Below are 25,686 nucleotides of genomic sequence, written 5' to 3' on the forward strand. Positions count from 1 at the left end.
GCGTCGTGCCTCATCTCCACAGCTCAGAGGAGACACGCTGCTGTTTCTAAGTTAGATTACTGCAGATACCAGGGAGACTAAGAAAATGAGCTACAGTGCAGTGGATTAGTGTAGAATAAAATATAAAGTATGGAAAATAGAACTCACTCCAGCAGGCACTTTGTGTGAGGCAGGGGTGCAGGGAAAGAGCTTGAATCGTCTTTAGAGCGTGTCTGAATGAAAGCCTGTCTGTATGGGGTCTGTGTGTGTGTGTGTGTGTGTGTGTGAGGGGGGTGACAGAGATAGATGTTCATCCAGGCATGAGAGAGAGGAAGGATGATGGTGAGGAGAGGTGGTAGCGCCTGTGGGGAACCAGCACAGAGCTTATAGCAGACTGTCGGCGGTGATTTGGCCCCGGCTATGCTGGCACTGCGCTCACTGCAATTAGGATAGATGCTGCTTAGACTGAGGTGTGCATGCATGCACATACAGACATGTGTGTACACACACACACAGACTGGGAGCATTCCAGAGGCAGTTAGAGATAGACTCTGATCCGAGTGTGTGTAAATCTGAGCCACACATACAAACACACACACACACACACTGTGAGTGCCTACTGGGGAGAAACTGATTCAGCTTAAATGAAGATGAATGCCACTGCACCTCGACTGGTGAGTGTGTTGGTCTACCTTTCATTGTCTACCAACCACTCTCTATCCATCATTCTCACACAGCTGATACCAGTGCAGCCTCTACCAATGCATAAAGGCAATCAGAGACTAGATGAAGCTGTTTGATCCACAATCAGTGAGATACTCTGAAGTGAAACAAGATTGCAAACATCTTCTCTAAAAATAAAAGTGATCAGCAGGTTTCTGTTTGACCTTAAACTTCAAGGGCTGCATTCCTACATATGTTACCTTTATTTATGAATTTCCTCGGTTATGCTGTTTGATTCATAGCTAACATATCATGCAATATTGTATGATCTCACAGTAACACACGGTCCAGGGTTTGAATCCAATTGGAGTCTTTGGGAGACTTATAAGAGATTGGATGTTCTCTCCTTAGATGAAATGGTCTGTGTGCAAGGCCCTGCGCAACTTAAGCAGGTATAGAGAATGGACGGATAAGCTTATTAAGACTTCCAACTTAGCTTTGTCTTTTAACAGCTCTAATGAACCAGGATAACTGCAAACAGCTGTGTGTGTCTGCAGGGTCCTCATATGATACAGCGTTGGTGCTCACCCAGTCATGACAATGAAGAAGTCCAGCCTGTTCCAAGTGTCTCCCAGGTAACAGCGACGGCCAAAGATCCCCAGGGCCACCATCTTCACCACCATCTCCAATGCAAAGAAGATGTAGATGAAAGCATCAAAGGCCTAGAAAAGAAACACACAGACAGAGCAGGAGGATTGGAAAGTCACCAAAGGATCAAAGGGTTTATATTTTGCTTCAAACGTGTGACTGAGGCAGTTTTTATCCCCTTTTTCCTCTTTGAATGCATAGATTGTGTGTTTGTGAAATGAAATGGCCCAGTTTTCAGTTTTCAGACAGTATGCAGCACAATTTTGGAAGCGAATGCACATAGGGTTCTGACTTTTTTTTTTTTTTTTTTTTTTTTTTTTTTAAATCCTAGCTTCTCTCTCCCAGCAAGTTTAATCAAAATCACTCTGTAGCTTTTTGGATAATCCTGCATACAAACAAACCTACAAACAGACGTGGGTGAACAGATGTATATTTACCTCTTTGGAGGAGGGAACTAGAAGAAGAAGTTGTGAAACATTGCGCTATACTTAAATCTTTATAGATATCATAATGCATACTGCATACTCCGTGTTCCAACGCTGAAGTGGTGCTTGTATAACTACAGGCAGGAGTCTTGCAATCAGCAGCAGTGATGAAAAATGAAAGATGGTGTTTTTGTAACTGTTTCACCACACTGCATGATCTAAAGAATCTGCACACATTGGCATATTCAAGCCGCAAAATCCTTTTTTTAGCATAGCAACTGAGAGACAAGACACAGGACAGACAGTAAAGCAGGTCCCCAAGCATTCCCTCACTACTCATTCACACACACACACAGAGACACACACACACACACACACATGCATGCCCACACACATAGACATACACACACTTCACAGTTCAAACACAGTCAGTGTACACAGCTGGCAGTGTGCAATGGGAAAGATGAGACGGTGAGTCCCCGTGTTGTTTAAATGGTGTTTTGATAAATAATGCATCCTGCATGCTTTACGTGTAATCTGAAATTGGCTGCAACAGTCAAATCCCTGTTGCACTCTGCTCTGAGCGCAAGGAGAATAAATTCATCATAGTTATTTGTCGCTCCTGCCAGCTTCCTCTTCAATCAGCCTATCAGGTTGCATCATCAAACTGATTTGCCAAGAGGCTGAGGCCGTCTGGAGATGGGCCGTTTCATGATTTGAAACAGGAGCTGGCGCTAGAGCTACTTCATATGCTGTCATTGTCTGTGTCTTGGCAGGAGGAGAGGACAATAAGTAGGTCATCAAGATTGAAGATCAAAAATGATGCTATGTGGTTGTGTAAATGTGTTAAGTGTGTGGCACAAGTGGACAGAGACGGGACATCAGTGTAAATGTGTGGTAGCATATCTGAGGAAATCAGTTGCCTCTCTGCGAGTGTGAGCTTTGACCTCATTACATCCAAATCACTTTCAGATACAGTAACAACCCCCCTTTTAGTGTGACGGCTCGACATATCAGTCTGAAGCCCATGGCCACATACACTGTAAGTTATTTGTGGTAGTTACTGTGTGTGAAGTGATGTGCTGCTGAGGGCCACTCTAACTATCCGAGCCCTGTCAGCAAAATCCCTCCTGTTACCATTAGCAACCATCAGAACAGGACCCTCACACCACCCGGGGACACAATATGCTTGTTAGAGAGACAAATGGAGGAGGAGAATGAGTGAGGGTGCAGGATGGGGAAGGTACAACGCAGGGAGGAGTGAGGAAGGCAGAGAGGAAGGGGCGACAACACAAGAGGAAGGGGAAGGAGACAGAGGACAGGGGAGGAGAAGAGATACTCTCGAGCCACCATTTTGAAGTAATGGACTCCGGATCGAAATACAATTTAACCTGAACCCCAACTGAAAAGAAATATCCATTATTGATCCAATAGAATGTAATACAGACATTCTACGCTGCTGTCCTGTCCCTGCAAAATGTTAAATAGTTTTGTTTGGCAGTTTTAAAGAGCAAATCTCTCTTTCTCACGAGAGTTTGTTTGATACTGTAATCCATTGTAATGTGCTGCCGGCCAGTTGACTCAGTTCAGCAAAGGGACACCATCACAGGACAAATGGCAGACATTCTCACATGCAGGGCGCTGCGGACAGATTTCCAATACAACAACAAAAACAAAAGGCTTTTCAGGCAGAATTAGGCCGTTGTTGTCACACCTGAAATTGAGCCTGCCAAACTGACTTCATTGAAAAGCAATTATAATCCCAGAGACACACACTGAGCTGTCAGCCAGTTGGCAAATCAAACCAGTGAGCAGCACATAACCCACCTCAGCCCAGCATGGCTTACGCAGACAATCACAAATTATAGCTGGTTAACAATTTTGTCATGATGGGGGTGAAAAAAGGATGACTGATAGGTTTTAGCAACTGTTTCCAATTCATTGTTGAAGAGTTAATCCAGAATCTATTACAGGTCTCTTAAGTGTTAGTAAATGTGAATCTTCTGTTCTTTTCCTGCTAATACAAGTAAATGTGGCAGCGTGAGAAACAACAAATTGCAACAAAACTGCAATCAAACACTTCGGGTCCTAGATGAAATAGAATATGAAAAGAGCTCGTTTTGTTCTGAACTGCAACAAAATATTAATCTGAAAACCTGACGCAAAAATGAAACTGATTTGACTTCTTCATATCTAATTAATGAACATCACACAAACACACGTTGACAAAGCTGTGGTCCACGTTACCTGCAGTATCTGGCAGCGGTCCGAGGTGCAGTCGATGTTCTCGCAGGGCTGGTACATGCCCAGGGTCACACAGTTGAGCAGGATCACCATGATGCTGATCCTCTCGAACCACGTACACACGGGGGTTTGAGTTAAGAAAGGTTGCAATAGAAGAGTAGAGACAAAGCCATGCAAAGGGGGAGATAAAGGGTTAATTTCTAACATTCATTTCTATCTGTTGTATCCATTACATTCACATCTCATCACCATGGAAAAACAATATTAAAACTATTGGGTTTACGTAAATTGATGTTATCCCTTTATGGATAGACGTAAATCTTTGTCTCTTTTAGACTCAAAAATTAAATTACATCATACATTTGTGAGCTAAATATAATGAAATAAATTGCACTAGGGAAACTGTAGTGTTCCGCAATTCTGTCTGTATTAATTCCCACACATTCCTATCGAGAAAATCTATAATTCCTTGTTCATCGGAGGATTTAAAGGTCTATTTCTGAGGAATTATACATGATGTGTCTGTACCACTGGGGATTTAACTTAAAGATGGAATTACAGTACACGTTTCTTTTTTCAGAAGCCTTCTGTCTAGTTTCCTGACACTTGAATCCCCTTTGATATCATATAAGAAGTACATACGGAACATTCTCGCCAATTATCTCTACATCTCTCTTTCCTTCATGCGTCTTCTTCCCTTTGTCTGACATTCCTCTAGCACTCTTCTCTGGAGCGCAGCCAAATGGTAAAATCATGAGAAAAAAACATGAAGGCGTAAGATAAGTGTAAAGACACAAGTCCATGTCCTTATTATTGATCCTTTTCTCTTTCAACTCCCGCCCATGGCTTTCAGCGCAGGTTAAATCCTTTACAAAATAGTGTTTTTGGTTCATTCCCCCACAACTCTTCTTCTCTATCTTTTCAATTTTCTACTTGCTGCTTGTGTTTTGCAGAGGGAGAACTAGAGGGGAAAAAAAACTTTCATTTCTCCTTCTACAGAGAATTTCATTTGGGTGTGACAGAGCAAATGATGGCCAATTTGGCCCTCCAAGCAAAAACACAGACACTTTGGGACACATTATACTTCAGCAGGCAAAGCAGAATCAATCAGACCTGTGTGCATGTGTGCCTGTGTGTGTGTGTGTGTGTGTGTGTCAGGCTGTGTCTGCTCCTCTGTGTGTGTGTGTGTGTGTGTGTGTGTGTGTGTGTGTGTGTGTGTGTGTGTGTGTGTGTGTGTGTGTGTGTGTGTGTGTGTGTGTGTGTGTGTGTGTGTGTGTGAGAGACAGAGAGATAGATCAGAATCAGTATGTATGTTTCACCTCTTCCAGGCTCCACTCACTCTCATTCTTACAGTTACTTAAATGGGAGTTGCAGTCTTGCCATAAATGGAGACCTGCTGTCAGAATGTGGACAGTGAAAGCCTACACAAAAACAGTGAACATGTGTTTGTGGCTGATGACAGTTCGCAACGGTCGCCACACCACATTTGGATGTCAGCGGCTTGCGTTTCAATGTTGGCTCCACTTCTGGGCTCCTCTTCCTTCTTTATTTAAAATCCCTTCATCTCCGTTTTCTCCTCTCATCTCTCCACTCTCCTTCTCTGCATCTCGACCAATTTCAATTCATGTCCATCTGTGTCAATACAGATCTTCTCAGACACTTGCCCCCCCCTATTTTATCCTTTTCCTCTTTGGGGCTAACCTATTTAATTCAGCTTTCTGTCTTCCTTTTAGACAAAACACTTCTTAATCTGCATTTTCTGCCCGAGTCTAACTGTGTCATAATTGTGTGTCTACTCCAAAACAGAACACTGTTTTCCTCACTCTTGGTTATGTGGATGTCTACAGAAATTATTCTAATAACTGGAAAAACCCCTGATGCACGAATAAAACCAATTTATTAGCCAAGTGCATTCTGATTCCATTTTGTCTCTACAAAATGCTAAATCCTTGCCAGCTGCAACACCTAGACATTTCACAGTTTGCAAAGCTGAGCCGTCATGTGCTGAATACATGAATACCGGGCTATGTCTTGCCTTTGTCACTTGCCTGTGAGGTAATGTGAGGTAATTTACTACCACCTGTTTCATGCACCCGACTTGATTCTGCACAGTTTGAAGTCAGAGTGTCTTGGTTTTGTCATGGCCACCCTGTCAGTCATTGCATAATACATACATTACATGAAAGTACCTGTAATATCATTACACCGGTGGATGCAGTGTGTGTCCGGGTGTCACGGTTATGAGAGCCAATTTACGCTTTCGTACTATGAAAGAATTTATGGAGAGGGCAAAATAGAAAAAATGGGCCAATTTCACAGTGGCTCTTATTCTGTTTGTAAATTTTCTGTGACGGCCAGTGAGGCACAATGTTTTCAGGGGCATTTCACACCTCCAAATACGGTGATTTGACAAAGAAAGAACAGAAGAAAACAAACATGGGATGTGAAATTGATTGCAAATCGGGGAGAAACATGATGAAAAAATGGAATGACATACAACGACCACGGTGGTTGAAATGTCCTTCCATTCGTCCCTCCGTCCATCCATCCATCCATCCATCCATCCATCCATTCCCTACACCTGCTTCTCCTTTGCAGGGCTGCCTCCTCCAGCAGTTATTGCCACACACACAAACACACTGTGCAGAGAAACAAACTCATTCACACTAATGTCTGCGGTTGGATTGTAGCTGATTCTGGCTCCTCTCTATTATGATTACTCTCAGATCAAGGCAAATACAATACTCTATGTCTGTGTGTGGGATTGGGGGATCTGTATAATCCACGAAAAAGAAAATGAGATGCGTTCAAATGGCCTCAACAGCTGTGTATACGCTTGTTAAGAACACGCTGAGTCATAACGGTAGGGAGAAGCAGCTTGACGGAGCTCCCTTTCTTATGCATGGGTACAGGTATGTGTGTGTGTTTGTGTGTCTGTGTGTGTAAGCCCTCAGGATCAGTTTTTCTCAAAGTGCAACAAAATGACACCCTGCTCTGTGCGGCTCAACCCTGTGTCTAACCTTTCTCCAAACCAGAGCACAGCTGGAGCCGTCCAACACAAAACTGAGGCACTTCCAGTTTTTGTGTCACTCGTTGTCCCATCTAGTTGTTTTCGTTTTTTGTGATTCGCAGTCTAAAAAACGAAAAAAATCCATCGTTTTGGCAGTGTGTCACCCTGTCAGCTGCTGTGTGTGACATGGGGAAGAAGGTCCCAGCTGCTGGAGGAAGAACCCTGCAATAAGAGTGAGCGACGGCCAAGTCACCCACTGCTTAAGCTGATGCAGAGCGTGTCTGCCCACTGTCCTTGGCATCAGACAGTCACACTGTTGTTTCTGAGTGTGTAACGGCTGTATTATATGCCCTTGCTTCTCTGCCCGTCACTCCTGCCGTTCCTAATGAAGCGGCAAGGCAGGCTGCCAGGAGTCTCTCCTCCTAATTCACTCGGCTCCCATCCCTCTTCTGTTCTCTGTATGCTCTTAAGCATCTCATGGGAGAATTGACCAATGTGTCTGTCTATGTGTACGTCAGAGTGGCTGCCAAGCTGGGTCCCTATCCGTCTCACCCTCTGGCTGCGTGGTCCCATTTTTACTTGTCTGTCTTCTTTGCCTAATTTGACCGTCAGCCAACTTCTTTCTCTAGACTGATCCTGGTGATTCCTCATTGTGCCTTATCTGTCTTAAAACAGAGACAATTTTACCTTTTCATCAACTTTGAGCGGTTCCACACTTGCTATCATATAAGCAACAAGCAACGCATACTTCATACTTATGCAAACCCGAGCCCGATACCTTTGTACATTGCAGCATAACTGATCACACAAGGCAGTGCCAGGGAGCTCATAATATTATCAATGAAGCTCTTTCCACTGCATTCCAGATGGCCAAGTGTTCTCCACCCACAGGAGGATACACACACACATTGGCTACAATAAGAAGTAAAACCACAATATGAAAAGCCTTCAAGCGAACCCCAGTATGCATTCTGTAAGTGCTGCTATGCTTGTCTCAGCAAATGTGATGTTCAGTTTGCCAGCTCCAGGAAAAGTTTGCTTATGAAGAGCCCCACTGTCGCCTCCATTCACAACACGATAGGAAGATTATCATTTTGTATGTTTCACCCACACTAAAATCTCTCTCTGCTCAATGACAACGCTTGCAGTTTTTTATACGACACAGCTTTCCACAAACTACTGCATAAGAGCTGAACACAGCACTATAACAGATCCACAGATTTCACTTCCAATACAATGAAAAAGCAGCAGCAGTAATGAGAGCATGTTGTAGTGCATTTACCCTGGGACCAGAGCAGAGGATGTCAATTTAGACTGTCCTCATTCAGAAAAATAGGTAAGGCTATTTTATTTATGCGGCACATTTCATGCCCAGGGCAACTCAAGTGCTTTTCAATGAATTAAAGGGTTTTAAAAGGAAAACACAAAAAAACTCAACAGGAGCATGTAAGAAAAAAGGCAACGGCTTATAAATAAAGGCAATCAAACATGAATAAGTATATTTAAAATGACCTTGGTCTTCATTGTCAGTCATCAGTCGAAGGATTTGCTGAAAATGAACAAACTACTGAACTTCTTGAATTTCATGCTTCTTGAGTACACTTGAAAGTTCAAATGAAGCACATACGCTTCTTTTGGAAATGTGTGTGTTTAGCCAGCTTGACACTTCTGCCTTGCATTCTTTTCCAAGCCTTTAAGAACTTAAAGACAACATCTTTTTCTAGAGATCAGGAGAAAAAGAAGACATTTTGCCGTGCATGCAGTGAGTGCAATATCTGCCTATCTTTGGGGAAATGGTGTGTTTTCTCAAGATTGCATGAAAATGATCTTTGACATAAAAAAATATCTCTATATTGCCGTCGTCTATCAGCTGTGAATCATCTCGTCTGGATCGTTAAATGTACTTCCATTTGAAATGTAGTGAGGTCTTAAGGTGTACATTGCATTTCCTCCTTCTGTATATGCAAATGTTACATTGGCTTAACTTCTTGGGAGACTATCCATAAATATATGTCAGATCCACTACTCATATAAGTATAGTATTTAGTATAAACGATCAGTAGCTGCTGTTTAGTATTCAGTCGAGGCAAAAGAAATGCGTGTCAGTGCATGCTTTGCAATAATTTAATATACTCAAGTCGAGTCCACGGTCAGGTTTAATTTTGCATTAAATCCCGACAGTAAGCAGAAATAACTGAAGAGAATCTTTATCTTACTATGCAAAATACACCAGGGGCCAAACATACGGGAGGGCTTTAATGGTGATACGTACAAACTGTCAAATCACACACAGAAACAGAGATGATGTGATTGCATGGCTCTGTTCCCACCTCTTCTTCTTCCATTTTTGATAACCATTTACCCTCAAGCTATGAGACAATTTCATAGTGCTTTTATAAAGTTTTAATGGGAAAATAGGTGATTAAATAAGAGCGGACTCATTACGGAATCTGGGAAATGGCAGCTAAATGTTGTTATTGCCGTTATGATTAGTTTACTACCCACATAATGTGTTGTACCCTTTCCAGAATTGCTGTAGGATGCTTACAAGTGCACAAAACCTTTTCACCCTTCTACACAATTGCACAGCCACACAGTGAGACACACAGTGAGAATTAAAAAGAGACACAAACTAAGAAAAAATTATTGTCAGTGCCAACTACACACACGAGGCAGCAGAGACCTGGAGTACTTTTCAAGACAAGCCTATGGCCTGTAACCAAGGCAACAGGAGCAGACGGGTTGCCTCCATCCACTGAGATGGCACAAATTGTATGGGTATCTGTATATGGGTGTGTGTGTGTGTGTGTGTGTGTGTGTGTGTGTGTGTGTGTGTGTGTGTGTGTGTGTGTGTGTGTGTGTGTGTGTGTGGGTGCGGGTGTGTATGTGGTCTGCTGTTGGTATGCCCCTGTCAATTCTGTTTGCAAAAAATTAATGTAAAAGAAGTTTGTAATTGTGTCCAGGTTTGTAGCTCTACACATTCACAGACATATATTAACCATATATGCATTTGCAAGCTTGTGGTGTGTGTGCGTCTTTGTGTGTGTGAGAGTGTGTGTGTTTGTCTTTCTCCTCATATCAGCTCAGCACAGCAGGTGCCTTGCTCCAGTACATTGCTGCAGCTAGTGAAGCTGAGTGTATCGCAGACACCATGGGAAATTTAAGCCAATACTGTGTGTGTCTGGTGTGTGTGTGTGCGTGTGCGTGTGTGCGTGCGTGCGTGCGTGCGTGCGTGCGTGCGTGCGTGCGTGCGTGCGTGCGTGCGTGCGTGCGTGCCTGTGTGTGTGTGAGGCAGAGTGAGTGAGAGTGAGTGAGATAGAGAAAGAACAACATGACTCAGTGCAATGGAAAGGAGAAAACTGGGGGGAAAAAGGATGCAGAGATCGAAATATAAATTTAGCGTAGAGGCGGGCTGGGGTGACACAGGATACATACAGAAAAATAGAAATGTAGGAATAGACTTTAGAGTTTGGTGCGTCTAGAAAGAGGCACATAGAGTCTACTAAGAAGTCATTAGTTTGAATTGGACACAGGGTCATTGTACTGGACGCAGGAGGGAGACAGGGAGGTGGGCAAGAGGGACATGATGACAGGACTATGCCTCTGACATCCACTGGGACGAGGCAGGCTCTGATGTGATGGGAGACTGTCCTCAGCAGCCCTCACAACCTCCTCCAACCATCTGTCTTTGTCTCTGTAATGTATTCTATTCCTTGTCACCAGTGGAAAGCTTACATTGCCAGAAATCTGCTTTTTCAACCATTAAGAAAAGACCTGCCCCTCATATTGCAGGTATCTCATTGAACAGAGGAGATTTAGCATAGGGGAAATTGTGTGTTCACATTCCCTCATTCACAAACTAGAAAGGCACTTAGAGAATTTGACATTAAAAATATTCGGATATTGCGCGTCCTCTATCAACTCTGAAACAAGAAACATCTGTTTTTGTATATAATATGAGTGCAAACGTGCACAAAAGTTGGTTACAATAGACTTCTTCATTCCTGGTGCATGGCTCTTTTTTATAGAATGAGTCACGCCAACTCCACTTCAGCAAATTGTGGCAAAACAGTGAGGAATGTCAAAAAACAGAGATTCATTCAACATATAATAATTTGTGACAATGGAAGAGTTGGTGAAAAATTCAAAATTGCCGGAAATATTGTTAAGCCCAACGAATCCAGATTTTTAGTCTTATGGTCCAAAGTTTTAACGTTACAAAAGCAAATCGTGTGTGCGCGAAAAGTGGTTATTACAGCGCCACCATCGGGCTGAACAAAAAACTGCATTATATTAACTTTGCTACTTAGTTCATTTTGCATTACCACCAGAGGAAAGAGTACAGAGTTCGTCATTGACACAACACTTTACATGAGTGTTCAGCTTGGCCCTGATTTATTGCAGCTATGTGTAATTAGTGTGTTCTTAACTGAATTATCTCCATTGAGTGCTACTTATTAAAAGCTGCTAAAGCTCATGGGCGACTACTACTTTTAGAATCTGCTTGACACATGTGGTGATACCATCTGCATGCTCTGCTCGCTAACGTCGCACTTCCTTACAGCTTCCTACGCTAGCAACTGAATATCAAAGGACCTGCAGTGGACTCGGCCTGCTCCCCTCTGGTGCTTACCGATCAGAAGCACTTATTTGCTCTAACACGGTGAGCTCTGGGAGAACAGGAATAGCCCTTTCACTGGATAAATTAGCATCACAAATTGATGCTATTCACTCTACTAACAACTCTATTAGAGCCTGTTGTGGGTCTCTCTCCTGATCCCTCAACTCGATCATCCATTGGTGTGTTCTCGACACGTGTGGTGTCATTGCGGTGAACATCTGTGGCCGACACAGCAAGAGCTTAACTCAAAATTATTACAATCACAGGTAGACCTATTATAGAGGCTACATAGTTTTTAAAAAGGTGAGTGAGTCAGACTAAAAGAAGAAGAGAAGGACAAGAACAGGAAGTTCAGTTCAGGTTTTGGTTTTGGATTGTAACATTTCACCTTTAGCTTTTTTTAAATTGATTTGAACAACATCATCATCTTCTAGGACGAGTTAAATAGCAACATTTTTGCCTCCCTCTTAGCCACCATCACAGGTTACCTGCTATACAGATTATACAGAGACCAAGACAGGCCGACAGATGCCAACAGAGTAACATTAGAAGACATGACACCCGTGGAGATTTTTCTCTGTCACAGTCATGGACAGGCAGACCATCTGGAGTAGCATTAGTTTTCCCAGCAGAGAGCCTCGGTGTGGGCCAACCATTCCCCCATGATCCCTCATGTGTGCTGTATGTTGATAACTCCTTGAGTGAGTGAACTTTATCTAGGGAATTATACAAACTTTCATGTTGTCCATCGCACCATCACCGCTCTGTTTGAACGGACAGACAGACATCAGATATGAGAAGAAGGAAACAGGGATGAAGAACATCTGGTTGAGAAAGGAGAAGTATGTTTAAATCTCATCTCTTCATCCATATTTCAGCATAGATAGATATCTAGACTCAGGCTACAAGTACAAGTTTCCTCTTCTGCAGTGCTTGGCGCAGTGGGGCGCTTATAACAGACTTGAAAAAGCCAATACCCTCTGAAAAAGAAAATGATTTTCTGCCCTGTGGTTTCTCCACAACTTCAGTCCATGTTGCACCCTGGATAATGGAGTTTAATTCGGATTACAACAGATCTCAGGTTAAACTGCAAATGGACAAAGTTAGGCCTGCGTTCAAAGCTTTACAGCGTTTATCTTGGTGGTCACAGTCGACTCCTTGGTGCTATGCGAGTTTGGCTCCAAAAAGCCAAGTGAAAGCTGTCTGAGTAACAGGAAACTAAGTCCCATCTGATCCAAACACAACAACAGACCTGAGAAGATGAGCTCTGCCAACTCCCTCAAGCTAATGCTAGCATTAGCTTTAATGACAAACGTTGGTGCTGACTTAATGCTACGTTTAGGCTCCTTCTTTGTTTACTTCTTCGGCCTTGGCGGTAATTAAGTTGTTACCCTTGTTTGGATGTTTAATTATTTCACAATAAATGACAACAGATGTTAAATTAATGTATTAATTTACCATTTACAATGACAACTTCCTTCGTGCATTCATCACCACTTTCATGGCTCACTGCCCTCTCATTTTCTGCCTCTGCCGCTGTCTGTCTTTGTCTCTGCCTGGGAAATGGAAGAACACCTTTTGATGGACCTGTTTTTCATTTCATTGTTCATCTTCATTACTAGTAGTATTCCTCGGGCAAACATCTGTTTTTCAACATAACTGTGTCCTCCCAAAACTTAGCAGGGGCTGTATCTATGCTACCAAGTGTTTCTTAAAGATCCAACAGATGGACTTTATGCTCAAAAAACAACAAGACATGAATCGTTATATTATAGAATTAAAACCAAATAAATCTCTCTTGTAAAATTCAAAATTTCATACGTCATGGTTTGCTGATACACATGCCAAAATATGAATAAGAGGAGCAGTGGCACTTATTTTTTTCCACTTCAAGCTCTGCTTCCAACAAGTCTGCAGCAGATGACAACATCTCTGGCATTTGCATGCAAGCTTCAGCGCCTTCTCTTCAAACCACCTGGGTACGGCCTGAACTTTTCAAAATTCTCTTCACTTTTTCATTGTCTTTTCTTCCTGGCATTTTCATCCCTTGCGAATGCTCTGGCTCCCTGAGTATACAGTATGTGTCTAATTGCAGGCATGGCATCCCTTGTGTGTCACAGGTGTTTCATAAAAGGAGGAACACACAAGACAGACAACTGTAGATGGGTGGGAGAGGAGGGAGAGAGAGGGAAAGAGAGCGAGAGAGAAAGAGCGAGAGCGAGAGCGAGAGAGAGAGAGAGAGATTCTCTCATTCAAACATTTGTGTTGCTAATAATGCAGGAAACCACCCCAGGAGACGCTACACCTTCATAGGAGCTGCGTAATGACATCAAGTGACACCCAGAAAAATGTCTGACAGCTTCAAAGTTTAGATCAGAAACTATTCCCATCAGAACTTTGGAATTAGTGTCTGAGGTGTTCCAGTGCCGACTTGGGATGATTGATGTTTGCACCACACATTACCCTATGGTCGATATAGAATGTAATCCTTCGGTTTAATAGCGAATCAACTTTGTGCCAAAGTGTTTGTTTAGTTAAAATCACCTGGGCGAACATCCCCAAACCAAAACCAACCAAGAAACACAGAAACACACTCAGACAGATGCTGCACACAAGCTCCAAGTTTTGCGAGTTTATTGTGGTATAATAAATTAATGAATGTTTCTGCTTGAGTGCTTTGACGAGTACACTTAAAACAAAGGCAGAGGAACTGCGGTGGGGAGTATGATGCACCTAAATGATGTTGCCAGTAAACAATTCCAGCTATAGAAACAATCCAAATGAGCTTTTCTTTTTTCTGACATGGACCAGACATTCTACATGTAAATCTTGGAGAATGTGGAATAGACTGATTCATCCATCAGATGTAGCGATTTTGATAGGGTGAGCTAACTCAAATCTGGCTGCAAATTGTGGCAAAATGCTAGAAAATATCAAAAACAAAGGCTCAACTTTTATCCAGTTTAGCCCAGATGTAAAATATAGCGACAAATTTTCAAGTTGTAGGAATTAATGCAAAACACTGGATTGTGTGATGTCGTTTGATTGCCTTCTTCCTCTGTTACAGAATACCGACTAGTGGAATAATAGTCATAGAGGAAACATTTCCCCACAGAAAGCCAAAATAGAGTTCAGCTATTACATTCTTCATTCAATTCTTCATTTTGCAATGGGATTTTGAATTTGGAAGATGACGGCAGCATTTTTACATATTGTAGCATCTCAGACAGGGAAACTATTTCACATTTACTCAATTCCACATCCGATTTCCTCTGAACAAACACAGGCCACTGTGGGCCGTGTCTGACACCCAAATAATAAAAAAAAAGTGTCATTCCAGAAACAATTCGTGGTTTCTTACCCCAGGCTCAGTGAGGCAGTCTGACAGTTTCCACTCAGCTCTGCTCTCCTCTCTTTACACTCTACCAGCACCAAAACACTGAAGCACTAAATCCCACTTCATGAACTATCAACCACAAGGCAGATTGGCTAACAGATACAGGAAGTAGCTGTGACTGACAGCCGACAGGATCTACAGATTTATCCTGTTCCTTGCTGGAGGCATTTGCATTTTCTGACACAAGGGTGAAATACATTTTTGCAAAGTTATTATTTCTATTATCACTCTGCTTTTGGCAAATTTAAATACAGACCTGTGAAGTGCTGCCATTCATCATCCAAATTAGGGTGAATAAAATCATAGACAGGCACAAGCCCTGTCTATTCTCCCTGTCCTCTTCTCTTATTACAGAGCTTTTCTGCTGCCTCCCCCCCTCCCTCCTCTCACTTGTGTTATGGAACAGGCGACTTTATGACCCTGCCTGCTGTACTGGATTATGCCCATACACCCTTCTGATGTAAGTCTGGTATGAAACGTCATCTGTTTGAACATTTAGATAGAGTAAGAATGAAGGAAAGGAAGGAAGGTACAAGTACAAGTACTGTAGTATAAACCTATTCAACACTAGTTCTTATTTTCATTATTTGGTCTATGCAACACTTTCATTTGCAAACAACACACTGATCCATTTCTGCACTCACTTGCTGCAGCACTGCTGTGCGCCCAGCATGAAAACAGTCTCTTTAAGTCCCACCCCTCTCCCCAACAGCCCTGATATGGCAACACCCACAGACTGTTAAACCTTGAGCATGTTACATATAACCATCATCACTAATCAAACACAAAGCTTGCAGGGCAGCTCAGGACATGTGTTTGGCTTACTGGATGAAATTGTAAAGGTCAGGCTTAACAGCTTTGTCAGTGTTCTCTACACATCCCTACTACTGGAGGGCAGAGGTGTTATCCTGTGGGTCTCCATGACGACTCAGAAAAGGTACGACGATCACAGTCTTACGTGAGAAGGTGGCGCAGGGTTATAATAAAACAAAGTAACTCCTGCAGGCAGCACTGAGCATCAAGCCAACCCTGACAGTATGAAAGTATGAGAGTCAGAGTGCTGCTGCTGCTTCAGGAGCCACAGTCAATAACAAATGCCTCTATGTCATTTCCTCTTTGAGAGACAACGAAACTCATAATTATTAATTTTGTCTTGGCACTTTAGTCGTGACCAGAATTTATAATTTAACTCAGGATGTCACCTCTCCTCTTCCATACTTTACTTTTTACATGATTTAGAAAATACGCTGAAGGGAAATAATTACATTTTTATCAATATCTAAAACCTCCTTCCTTCTAGTCTATATTTTCCGCTGCCATTTTCCAATTTCAAACCTAAACCTTGTGATTGATTGTGCTGAACAAACACTGCAGGTCCAGTGGTTAGTTCACTGCCAAGTAAGTGCTTTTAGCCCAACCTGACTTTTTTATTTGTTTGCAAGTTAACTTTACACCAAAGTTTGTTTTGAGAAGTACTTAGGTGAACAAAGTACTTCAATAAGGCTGCAACCTCCTAATCTTTTAGCCTCACTATTCCTCTCTCTCTCTCTCGCTATGTCTCTCTACTCCACTCCTTCCTTCTTTTTCCTTATCAGACTACTACAATATTAATCCATGTGTGCGGCAGGAGTGAGAGAATGTAGAAGAGGGGGATTCAATAATGCATGGCGCCGCTTTCTGTATCGTTGCCTTCAGGTGATGCTTGTACACACTTAGGAATGAAATTAGCAGTAGGCCTGTTTGGCTAAATTAAAGTGTAAGTTTACTTTTAATAGACTAGAAAAAGTTTCAGCTCAAGTGCAATTAGTTGGGATAAGTCTTGTCTTTATTTCCAGTAGTTGAGTGTGTGTGTGTGTGTGTGTGTGTGTGTGTGTGTGTGTGTGTGTGTGTGTGTGTGTGTGTGTGTGTGTGTGTGTGAATGTGTGTGTGTGTGTGTGTGTATGTGTGTGTGTGTGTGTCCTTTATGTCAGCGCAGCAGGAGAGCCAATGTTCCTGTCTTTATTAATTACTACCTGACACACACACACACACGTACAGTATATATATATACACACACTTACTTACATATACATGCACAAACCTTCGTCACAGAAACAAACACACTTACACTCTGATTGAAACACACACCTGTCTGCGTGATCTGATCAAATTGCAGCTGCAGGAAGCCAGTAATTTGTCTCCGTATCCCCTTTACACTCGCACTTATTCATGCTTGGTTAGGCCAGTGAGGCAGAATGAAGAGCCAAGCTGCTGTAGACGCCACCAAAGTCTGCTGGAATGACGCAGCAAAACAGCACAGGACGCGACAGCACTGTTGCACTCGTGACATATTATATTTATAGAGAACTGGGATGTGCTTTTGTGTCTGTATGCGGTTGGATTGCATTATAGTGTTTGACATCTTTGGTCATCAGGGTACTTGTGCTCAAAGTACAATCTAGGATCTCCATTTTGGGCCTTTAGCTAAAGTCGTCATTACCATCCGCTTAAGACTCTGGAGGAGTCATTAAATGTCTCCCTTAGAGTAAATATGCGCTTTCAGGTTATGGTTGGCCAAACTAATAATTGAATTTGCAAGGTTTTAACAACGCAACATCAATCACATGAGCCTGACTGTGCATCTGGCAAGTTCAACAAAGGCAAAGTCGACAGTTTGTGATGATCAGGCCCTCATTACTGTCGTTTGTCTTGCTTTAAGATCCTCCACTCTGATACCATGGATTCTCATTTTCATTACCATCATTATAACAGCTAAACCATCATTCACTCATTTGAATGTGCCTGATAATAATCCGACTTATGGCGGGGGTTATGTTGGCACACAAAAGGAACGCAAACTAAAACTAAATGAAATCCAGCCAGGGAATATTGTGCAATTTTGATAATCATGTTGCAGTTATGTCAAAATATCTGGGAAAGGTAGAAGAAGAGCTAAGGCAAGGATACGGATGAATAATGCTGCCCCAGCTTTCAAGGTGCCCTTGTACATGAACTGTAAACGCCTTTGGCTCCAGTGGTGTTGTTAGATTGTTATCTGTGCAAGAGTGTGTGTGTAGTGGGCAGATCCCAAGTGTGAGCACGGAGCTGTCAGTACATAACACAGTGCAACACAGAACAGAACATGTACACTGAGAAAAAAAATCTCTCGGTAAAGACATTATCATGAATATTAAAAGCAATGCCCGATAAAATAAAGGACAAATAACACTTATACATTCGTGTAACCACTGATCTCATTATTAGGCTGCTTGTCAATAATGATGGTTTGGGGACGGCTCTTTGAAAGCAATGTAAAGGCATTTTCCAAAGATGTGACAGAAACCACTAAAGATATGTTGAGCCGTCGCCCGGCGCCTCAGTGATAATAACAGGGTTCCTCTTTAATCTCATATTCCACCTTCAGAAGTGGCAGCAGTCGCACAAAGCCCATTGAAGTTCACACCACTGTGACACAAAAATGAAGATGAAGGAACAAAGGCACTTTTCCTCTTTCTCTCATCTTTAGATTGGTTTAAATAGGAGTGATTTCAATCGCGGTATTCCTTTATCCGTCTCCTCTCTGCAATATATGTGCGGTTTCATCCCTCTCTCTCTGGTTGTTCTGGGCCGAGGTTGTCCTTTGAGTCAATGACAGACTTGATTGCAGGACATAGTTTATGAATGTGTGTGCAATTAGCGAGATGTTTTAGGCATTCAATCACTAAAGAAGCAATAAAAATATCTGTGGAATGCAGGTTACAGAAGCTCATTGGTCACCCGAAGCTTGGGCCAAGGTCAGTCACTCCATCCATATTAACAGGCGGCCAGAAACGGCACACTGTGATCATTCATCTGCAGAAAAGCGCAGTATACACACACGGATATGCCACACACACACACACACACATATTAATGCACGGATGTTCACACAGTACACCTGGGACACAAGTGCACAAAATGTTCACCTTTTATATACACACACACACACACACACACACACACACACACACACAGACAGACAGACAGACAGACAGACAGACAGACAGACAGACAGACAGGGAGTGAAGTAGATGCTCCTCTTTGTTTCTCTTGCTCTCTCACTCTAACTGGTAAGGAAAGGAAAACACTTTCAATCTTCCAATGCTTTTGCTGTCATCATCCCACAATATCTCTGCCAATTTATCCTTAACGTTATTTCCACTTTCCCTAGGCCTCCGACTCCTCTGCTGATCCCTGATGTACGGCACGACTAAACACACCACACACGCACACAAACACACACTGCAGATGCTGTCAACTCAACTCACCCCCCTCTCAGTTAATGTGTTCTCCCTGTTGCACTCATACTTTCGGCTCTCTTTAATTAATAGCTTAAAAACATCAAGCTAAAAATCGGACTAATAGCTAACTGAAGGTTTAAGATGCTAAACATTGAAATCAAATTAATTTCATCCAATCGAAAATCACAAAAAAAGCATAGAAATTCAATTAAACGCTTACGGCAACAGATGTTTCTAAACTATATTCACTGAGCTCCCCTCCCTGATGACTTTGAAGCAAGAAAAACAAAGTGTATAAAGAAACTCAACTTGATTTCAAAGGCACCAGTGCAACACACATTTTAGACTTATAGAACTTGTTCCAACCATTCCAAGAGCTAAATATGAGATGTGCCATGAGATCCAAAAGAAATAAAGCCATAAAGAACACACACACACACACACACACACACACACACTCCCAAAGGACTTCAACTTTCAGCAACGCAGAATAATAATACAAATATTAATAAATTGGGTTCCAAGAAACAACACAATAAACAAAAACAAAGCAAATTTAAGACCAAGAATTTTTTTAAACCAAATCTGAACGCCTCATGCAACATCCTGCTGCATTCACTGTCCTTGTCGTCTCTTCTAACGGCCTGTGAAACGTGCAGATATCCACGTGCCGCCTTTCACCACACGTGCCTCTACCAACTGCTTGTGTTCACCTGCCAGAGTGTAGTGTCACCAGGAGGCCGGCATGTGCTCACGCTTCCCTTCTGAGATCCGGCCTCCATCCATGCAGGTGCACCTACACGCCTGCAGGACCGTAAAATCCCCCATTTATTTTGTAAACAAACCGTCAGTGAGCAGTTACTACTCGTTCCTGAAGAGAGAACTCCACGTGTTTACGAATCATCAATCGGATTCTTGCGGCTTCCTCACACGCCGCGAGATAGATAGAGGTGTTGCTTTAACATAACATCTGCTCATGGAGTTTACCGACATCTACACGCTCGCTGTCTCTCATGTTGACACTCTCACTTTCTTTGCCTCTTTTTTCCGTGACACCCTCTTCCATCTGCCTGACAGTGCCCTGCAGATGGCTGCAGCAAATTGCACTACAAAGAATCAGAGAACGGGTAGATGACAGAGAGGGAGGAGTGCTGACAAAACTGGGTAAATAGTGACAGAGAGAGAGCGAGAGAGAAAGAGAGAGGCCTCAACTATCTGTATCAATTGTATGCAGCCAAAGCAAATTCAGCACATTTAAAATAGTGACACACGTATTATCTACACTGTAAAAAAAAGAATTCCTGTCAAATTTACGGTAAAATCCTGTCAGCTTTGTTGCCAGAGTTAAAACATTCAAAATACAAAGCAAAACATATGATTAAAGGGTTGAAAATTTGAATTATTAACAGTTTAAAGCTGTTATTTGCTTACAGTAAAGGTAGTATAACTGTATTTCACTTCCAAATGAACATAAACACTGTTAAGTTTTTATAAAATGAATAAATCTATAGCAATAATAGATTATCCGTCCCTAAATTTGACTGTAATACATTTTGTTCTACTATGAACTGTGAAGAATCCAGTAATCTATCAGTGTTACTAATCAATACTGTTATTTTCAAATATCTTTAATTTAAATGTATTTACTATTTTGCAGTTTATGGTTTCCAACTGTAACATTTATATTTGACTCATTGTACAGTGTACAGCCTGTACTGCTACATAATGCTCCAGATATAAGTCATCCTATAGCAGCATTGTTGCTTCATCGGCGTGTTTAGTTTATTGATTTTTACATGGAACATTTCCTCTGTGTTCCATTCCACACAAAGCCTCCAAACCACACAAAGTTTGAATATTAGAACACCTCAAACTTTAAGAGTCACACCTGCAAACACGCACATAAACGTAGGTCAATACCTGCACTAACTCATAAACACACACACACACACACACACACACACAGCGTTGGGACCATGCCAGGTGCTACAGTACAGTAAGCATGATCTAATCGATAACTCACTGGCACGCCATATGACGAAGGCCAAAAGGGTTTGAGCGTCACATTATCACCTCCCGTCTCTGCTGCATCAATACATACACACCACACACACACACTCTCCCTACACGCACACATATGATCGCACACCTGCATAGCATTCAGCGTTCTCTGGGGAGGAGAGGATAGTGAGAGTGAGAGAGTGTGAGAGCAGAGTGAGAGAATGCATAAGTGAAACAGATGGAGTGGAAACAAATGTATTGTGATAACATCATTTAAACAGTGCTGGGCTCCCCGGGGGGTCCTGGCTGCCTTTGCACTCCCTCTCTAGCACTCAGTTGGCAAGGAAAATGGCCAAAAGGATGGGCCAAGGGGACACACACTCTCTCTCACACACACAGTCTCTTTCTATCTCTCTCTCTCTCCCCCCCTCCCCGGCCAAGAGACTAAATTGTACAGAATTGTGCTGTCAAGACTTGTTTGTGAGCGAAATAGCGCAGCGGGTATTACTTGAAGACAGCAGCTTGTTTGGCTTGTTTGAGTTCTTACTGATGAATCATCTTATTTCTGCGGGTGTGAATACAGCAGTAGGTCCAGATCGTATCGTGTGAACTTGGGTTGAATTGCAGAAAAACTCTGGATATGCACTTGACTAAGAAGTTTATGAGGGGCATTTACTGCTGCTAATACACAAGAGTACACACACTTGTACTGACTGGACACTCAAACGCCTCATTAGTAGTTTTCAATGGGTTCCACATAACAGTACAGAGAGAGAAAGTGGTCGTATTTTCACCATGAGAGAGCAACACAACATCACGCAAGCCATTAGTGTGAAGACAGAGACGCCGTTCCTTTGTCGGCGTCTCCCCCGGGAGCGCTGCCAACGGTTCCCTCGAGCAAACAAACCGAGCCTGAAGCCGCCGCTGCCAGGACTTGCACCTGCGACCCGGGTGGTGCAGGCAGACGCTTCCTCTCCACAGCACATCACTCTGCCTTGGCCTTTAAAACGGAACGTCGTGTTCGATAATGAATGCGGATATAGATTTTTATTTTGACGCGGCCGTCTGTGAAATGCAGCGGATGACATCCAGCACAGAGCCAGACAAACTTCTTTCCTGGCCTTCCTGTGTATCTGTTTCAAACTGCGTGAAGATGATACGTCCACTCACTTTCTTTATTCCTCTGTCCTTCATCCTGTCTTACCTTTCTCCTCTCCTCCTCTCTCCTCCTCTCCTCCTTGAGCTTGATGCAGTCAGTGACTCAGGCACTAATTCAGAAACACGGAAGCCTAACAGTTTTAGAAGAAACTTACCAACTCAGCTACTTGGGAAACACATCAAAAGCTGTGTGTGTGTGTGTGTGTGTGTGTGTGTGTGTGTGTGTGTGTGTGTGTGTGTGTGTGTGTGTGTGTGTGTGTGTGTGTGTGTGTGTGTGTGTGTGTGTGTGCAGGAGCTTACAGCCAGTCTGTAATGGCCGAAGCCCAAAGGTTCATTTGAACTGCAGATACTAACAGTCAGCTCATGTTCAAACATCTGGGTCTCTCTCTCTCCCTCTCTCACACACACATTGGCTGGCTTTTATCATTGGCCAGAGTAAGCATTTAGAATCCACCCAGACAGATGCCACCCACACACACACACACACACTGCAGCCAGCATAAAAAAAACATTGGAGGGGGATTAGGGTGAGTATGATCCATATATGTGTAACGTCTATCTGACAGCTGGGATTATGTGTATATATGAGAGTGAGCCTCAGAGTGTGTGTGTGTGTGTGTGTGTGTGTGTGTGTGTGTGTGTGTGTGTGTGTGTGTGTGTGTGTGTGTGTGTGTGTGTGTGTGTGTGTGTGTGTGTGTGTGTGTGACAGTGACAAAGAGGGGACCATTTCAGTAGGTCCCTAGCGGTCACTAACTCTTTCCTCCCTCTCTATTTCTCTTTCACCCACATCTCCATTCTCTTTACTCTCTCTCTCTCTCTCTTGATAGAGCAATAAGTGAGTGCGCTCAGAGGAGTGTAAGGGTCACTGGACAGGGCTCAGACTCACACTGGGGGTGTCGGCAGTGGAAGGGTGTGTCACTAAATCACAGTGGTGACACCCACGCTTTTAAACCATTAACATCTCCTCCCATGAAGCGGCACACTGCAGAGAGAGATGATGGGGAGCATTCGTCTTTTTTGTCCCCTTCTGTCCTCTCTCTCTCTCTCTCTCTCTGTCCCTCCCTCTCCCCCTCCCTCTCTCCGCGCGAGAGTCTGAAGCTATGCTCACTCGAGCAATTTCAGACTTCATGTTCCTCCTCAACTGCCAAAGACACACAAACACACACACGACACACACACACACACACACCCCCGTCCTCTGTTGTCCTCTGTACCGCACTGGGCGAAAGTTCACTCCGCCACCGCCCGCTGCTGCGTCTCTCTCTAACTATCTCCCTCTCTGGTCTCTTTAGCTCCTTCACAGCGTTTACAGTGCTCGCTCTCACACGCTGCCTTTTCAAGAAAAGTGCTAACTAGCAATCTCTGTCTCCCTCTTCCTCGATCTTCCTCCCTCTTCCTCCCCCTCTAACCGCCTCTCCAAAGCCAATCATCCTCCTCTCTTCATCTTTGCCTTTTTTCCACTCCGTCAGTGTCTTGGAGGGAGAAGTGCGAGCTCGTCCTTTTGCGCAAAACCTCCGAGTTTCTCCATCCTCTCCTTTGTGTTTACGCAATAATTACCCCGTTTCATCCATCTATTCTTTTATCTTCCCCCAGATTATGACTTATCGCTCATTTGCCTGATTTCCGGCGCGTCGCCATATGTTGCCAGTCGTTTATATGTACTTGTAAAGCTCATTGGAGCGTGTGATTTACTGCTTATCCCGTGTAGATGTGCAGGCGGTGGCGTCAGATCGGCAGAATGAGTTTGGCAGAAGAAGGCACTTGGATAGAATTCTGTTTACCGTTTCCACTGCGTCTGTTTTCGCTGTTGTTTCTTGGTTCTCAGTCAAACAGGCGTGATCGTGTATCTGAAGCGAAGACAGTGAAGGTGGAGGCGATGCAGCATGTTCACAAAAAGCTTATTTAGAACGTCACATAAGTTGACATATGGGCTTCCACCAAAAAAAAAGTCTCCGTCACTCCTCCTGGACTTTTCTAATAACTTTTGACAGCGTTGAAATGATGCTACATTTTAATATCAGAGTGCCTTGAAGAAATGAAATTCCTCCATCTGTGAGCCCTTTGAAAGTCTCTCTGCTTTGATCTCTCCCAGGTGAACGCCGGCTTGGCCATGAGCCGCCCGCTCTCTTTTCACGAGGGGAAATGAGAGACCTCCAACACCAAACTCATATCATGGGAGCGCCATTGTGGCACTGTGGGCAGGTGTATGTCATTCATCCTGCGTGGAGAGCAGCAAGGGCGTCGTGATGCGTGACAGCTGAGCCAAGGTGAATCACGCGTTTTACTCAAACCCCACGGAGGAGTTTAGTGTGTATCGACGCTATGAATGTCAATCACGCGCTGCGGCTCTCTTGCGGTAAAAACTCACTTCCATATTCATCCATTTAAAAACATCCGACTTTCCATGATTTGACCTACAACAAGTAAAGATCGAATCTGATCCGGGCGCCACTGCGGCCCCGTGAGTTTGTAACACGAAGCCGGAGCCTCGTGCAGCCGGCACACAAAGACAAGCGTCCACACTCAAAGGCACTGAAAGGACATGCGATCTGTTGCCCCCCTTGATATTGTAATGAGTCCTCTTGGTCTGCTAATGTGCTCATAAGTATTCATTACAGGAGGGGAGACCTCAAAGCCCGCACAGCAAGTGCGCAAATGGTTCATGCTCAAACATACTGATGATCAATCAAACGCAGAATATTCATAAACATCCCTCAGTGACTCACTCTATCCTCACACTCTCAACAAACCCACACGCTCCACTTGAAACATTCCCAAGCTTTACACACGAGCTCTTCCTCCTTCTTTTCCTCCTCCCTTTCAGTCTTGTTTCATACTGGAACCAATTAATAACCTGAAATGAATCATTCTACCATTACGGGCTGTAAAATTGTAGAAATATATAAACACTAACCAGTGTCCAACTATTTTTAATGGAATTTGTTCTGGCAGGTCAAAGTTAAGGACAGACTGTAAGCTGTCATATTTCATTTATTCGTTTTTCTTTCTGCCGCCAGTCTCCTAACGTCACAAAAATATTTGGAGTAGAATAATTATTGCTTTGCTTATCTGTAACTGTCTCCACAGCCGCTCCTGCTAATAAGCACAGACATCATGTTCAAACTAATAAAATGTGAGCCGCCGTCGCTTTTGTTCTCCCGTCCTTCCGTTCGGAGGAGGATTCCACAGAGAGGTCTGAGTGCTGGGGCGGGAGCTAATGCAGCAAAATGGAAGTCGTGACTGCTTATGACATATTTCGTTGTCAGATAAGAGCGCTCTTT

At 43.2% G+C, this 25,686-nt stretch overlaps 1 protein-coding gene across 1 annotated transcript in view; it reads right to left on the reverse strand.

Annotated features, from left to right (window-relative positions):
• The window catches only part of LOC142992752 (voltage-dependent T-type calcium channel subunit alpha-1I-like), a 94,771-nt gene that overhangs the window by 60,793 nt on the left and 8,292 nt on the right, over window positions 1–25,686 (reverse strand). Inside the window, exons 2-3 of the mRNA XM_076143289.1 lie at window positions 3,963–4,074; window positions 1,231–1,364 (exon numbers count right to left, since the gene is read on the reverse strand). Coding sequence (XP_075999404.1) covers window positions 1,231–1,364; window positions 3,963–4,074 — 246 coding nt within the window. The remainder of the gene's footprint in view (window positions 1–1,230; window positions 1,365–3,962; window positions 4,075–25,686) is intronic.

Source organism: Genypterus blacodes, unplaced genomic scaffold (assembly GCF_046128005.1).
Source record: "Genypterus blacodes isolate CSIRO-AG114 ecotype Tasmania unplaced genomic scaffold, CSIRO-AGI_Gbla_v1 ptg000022l_1, whole genome shotgun sequence".
Taxonomy (NCBI): Eukaryota; Metazoa; Chordata; class Actinopteri; order Ophidiiformes; family Ophidiidae; genus Genypterus; species Genypterus blacodes.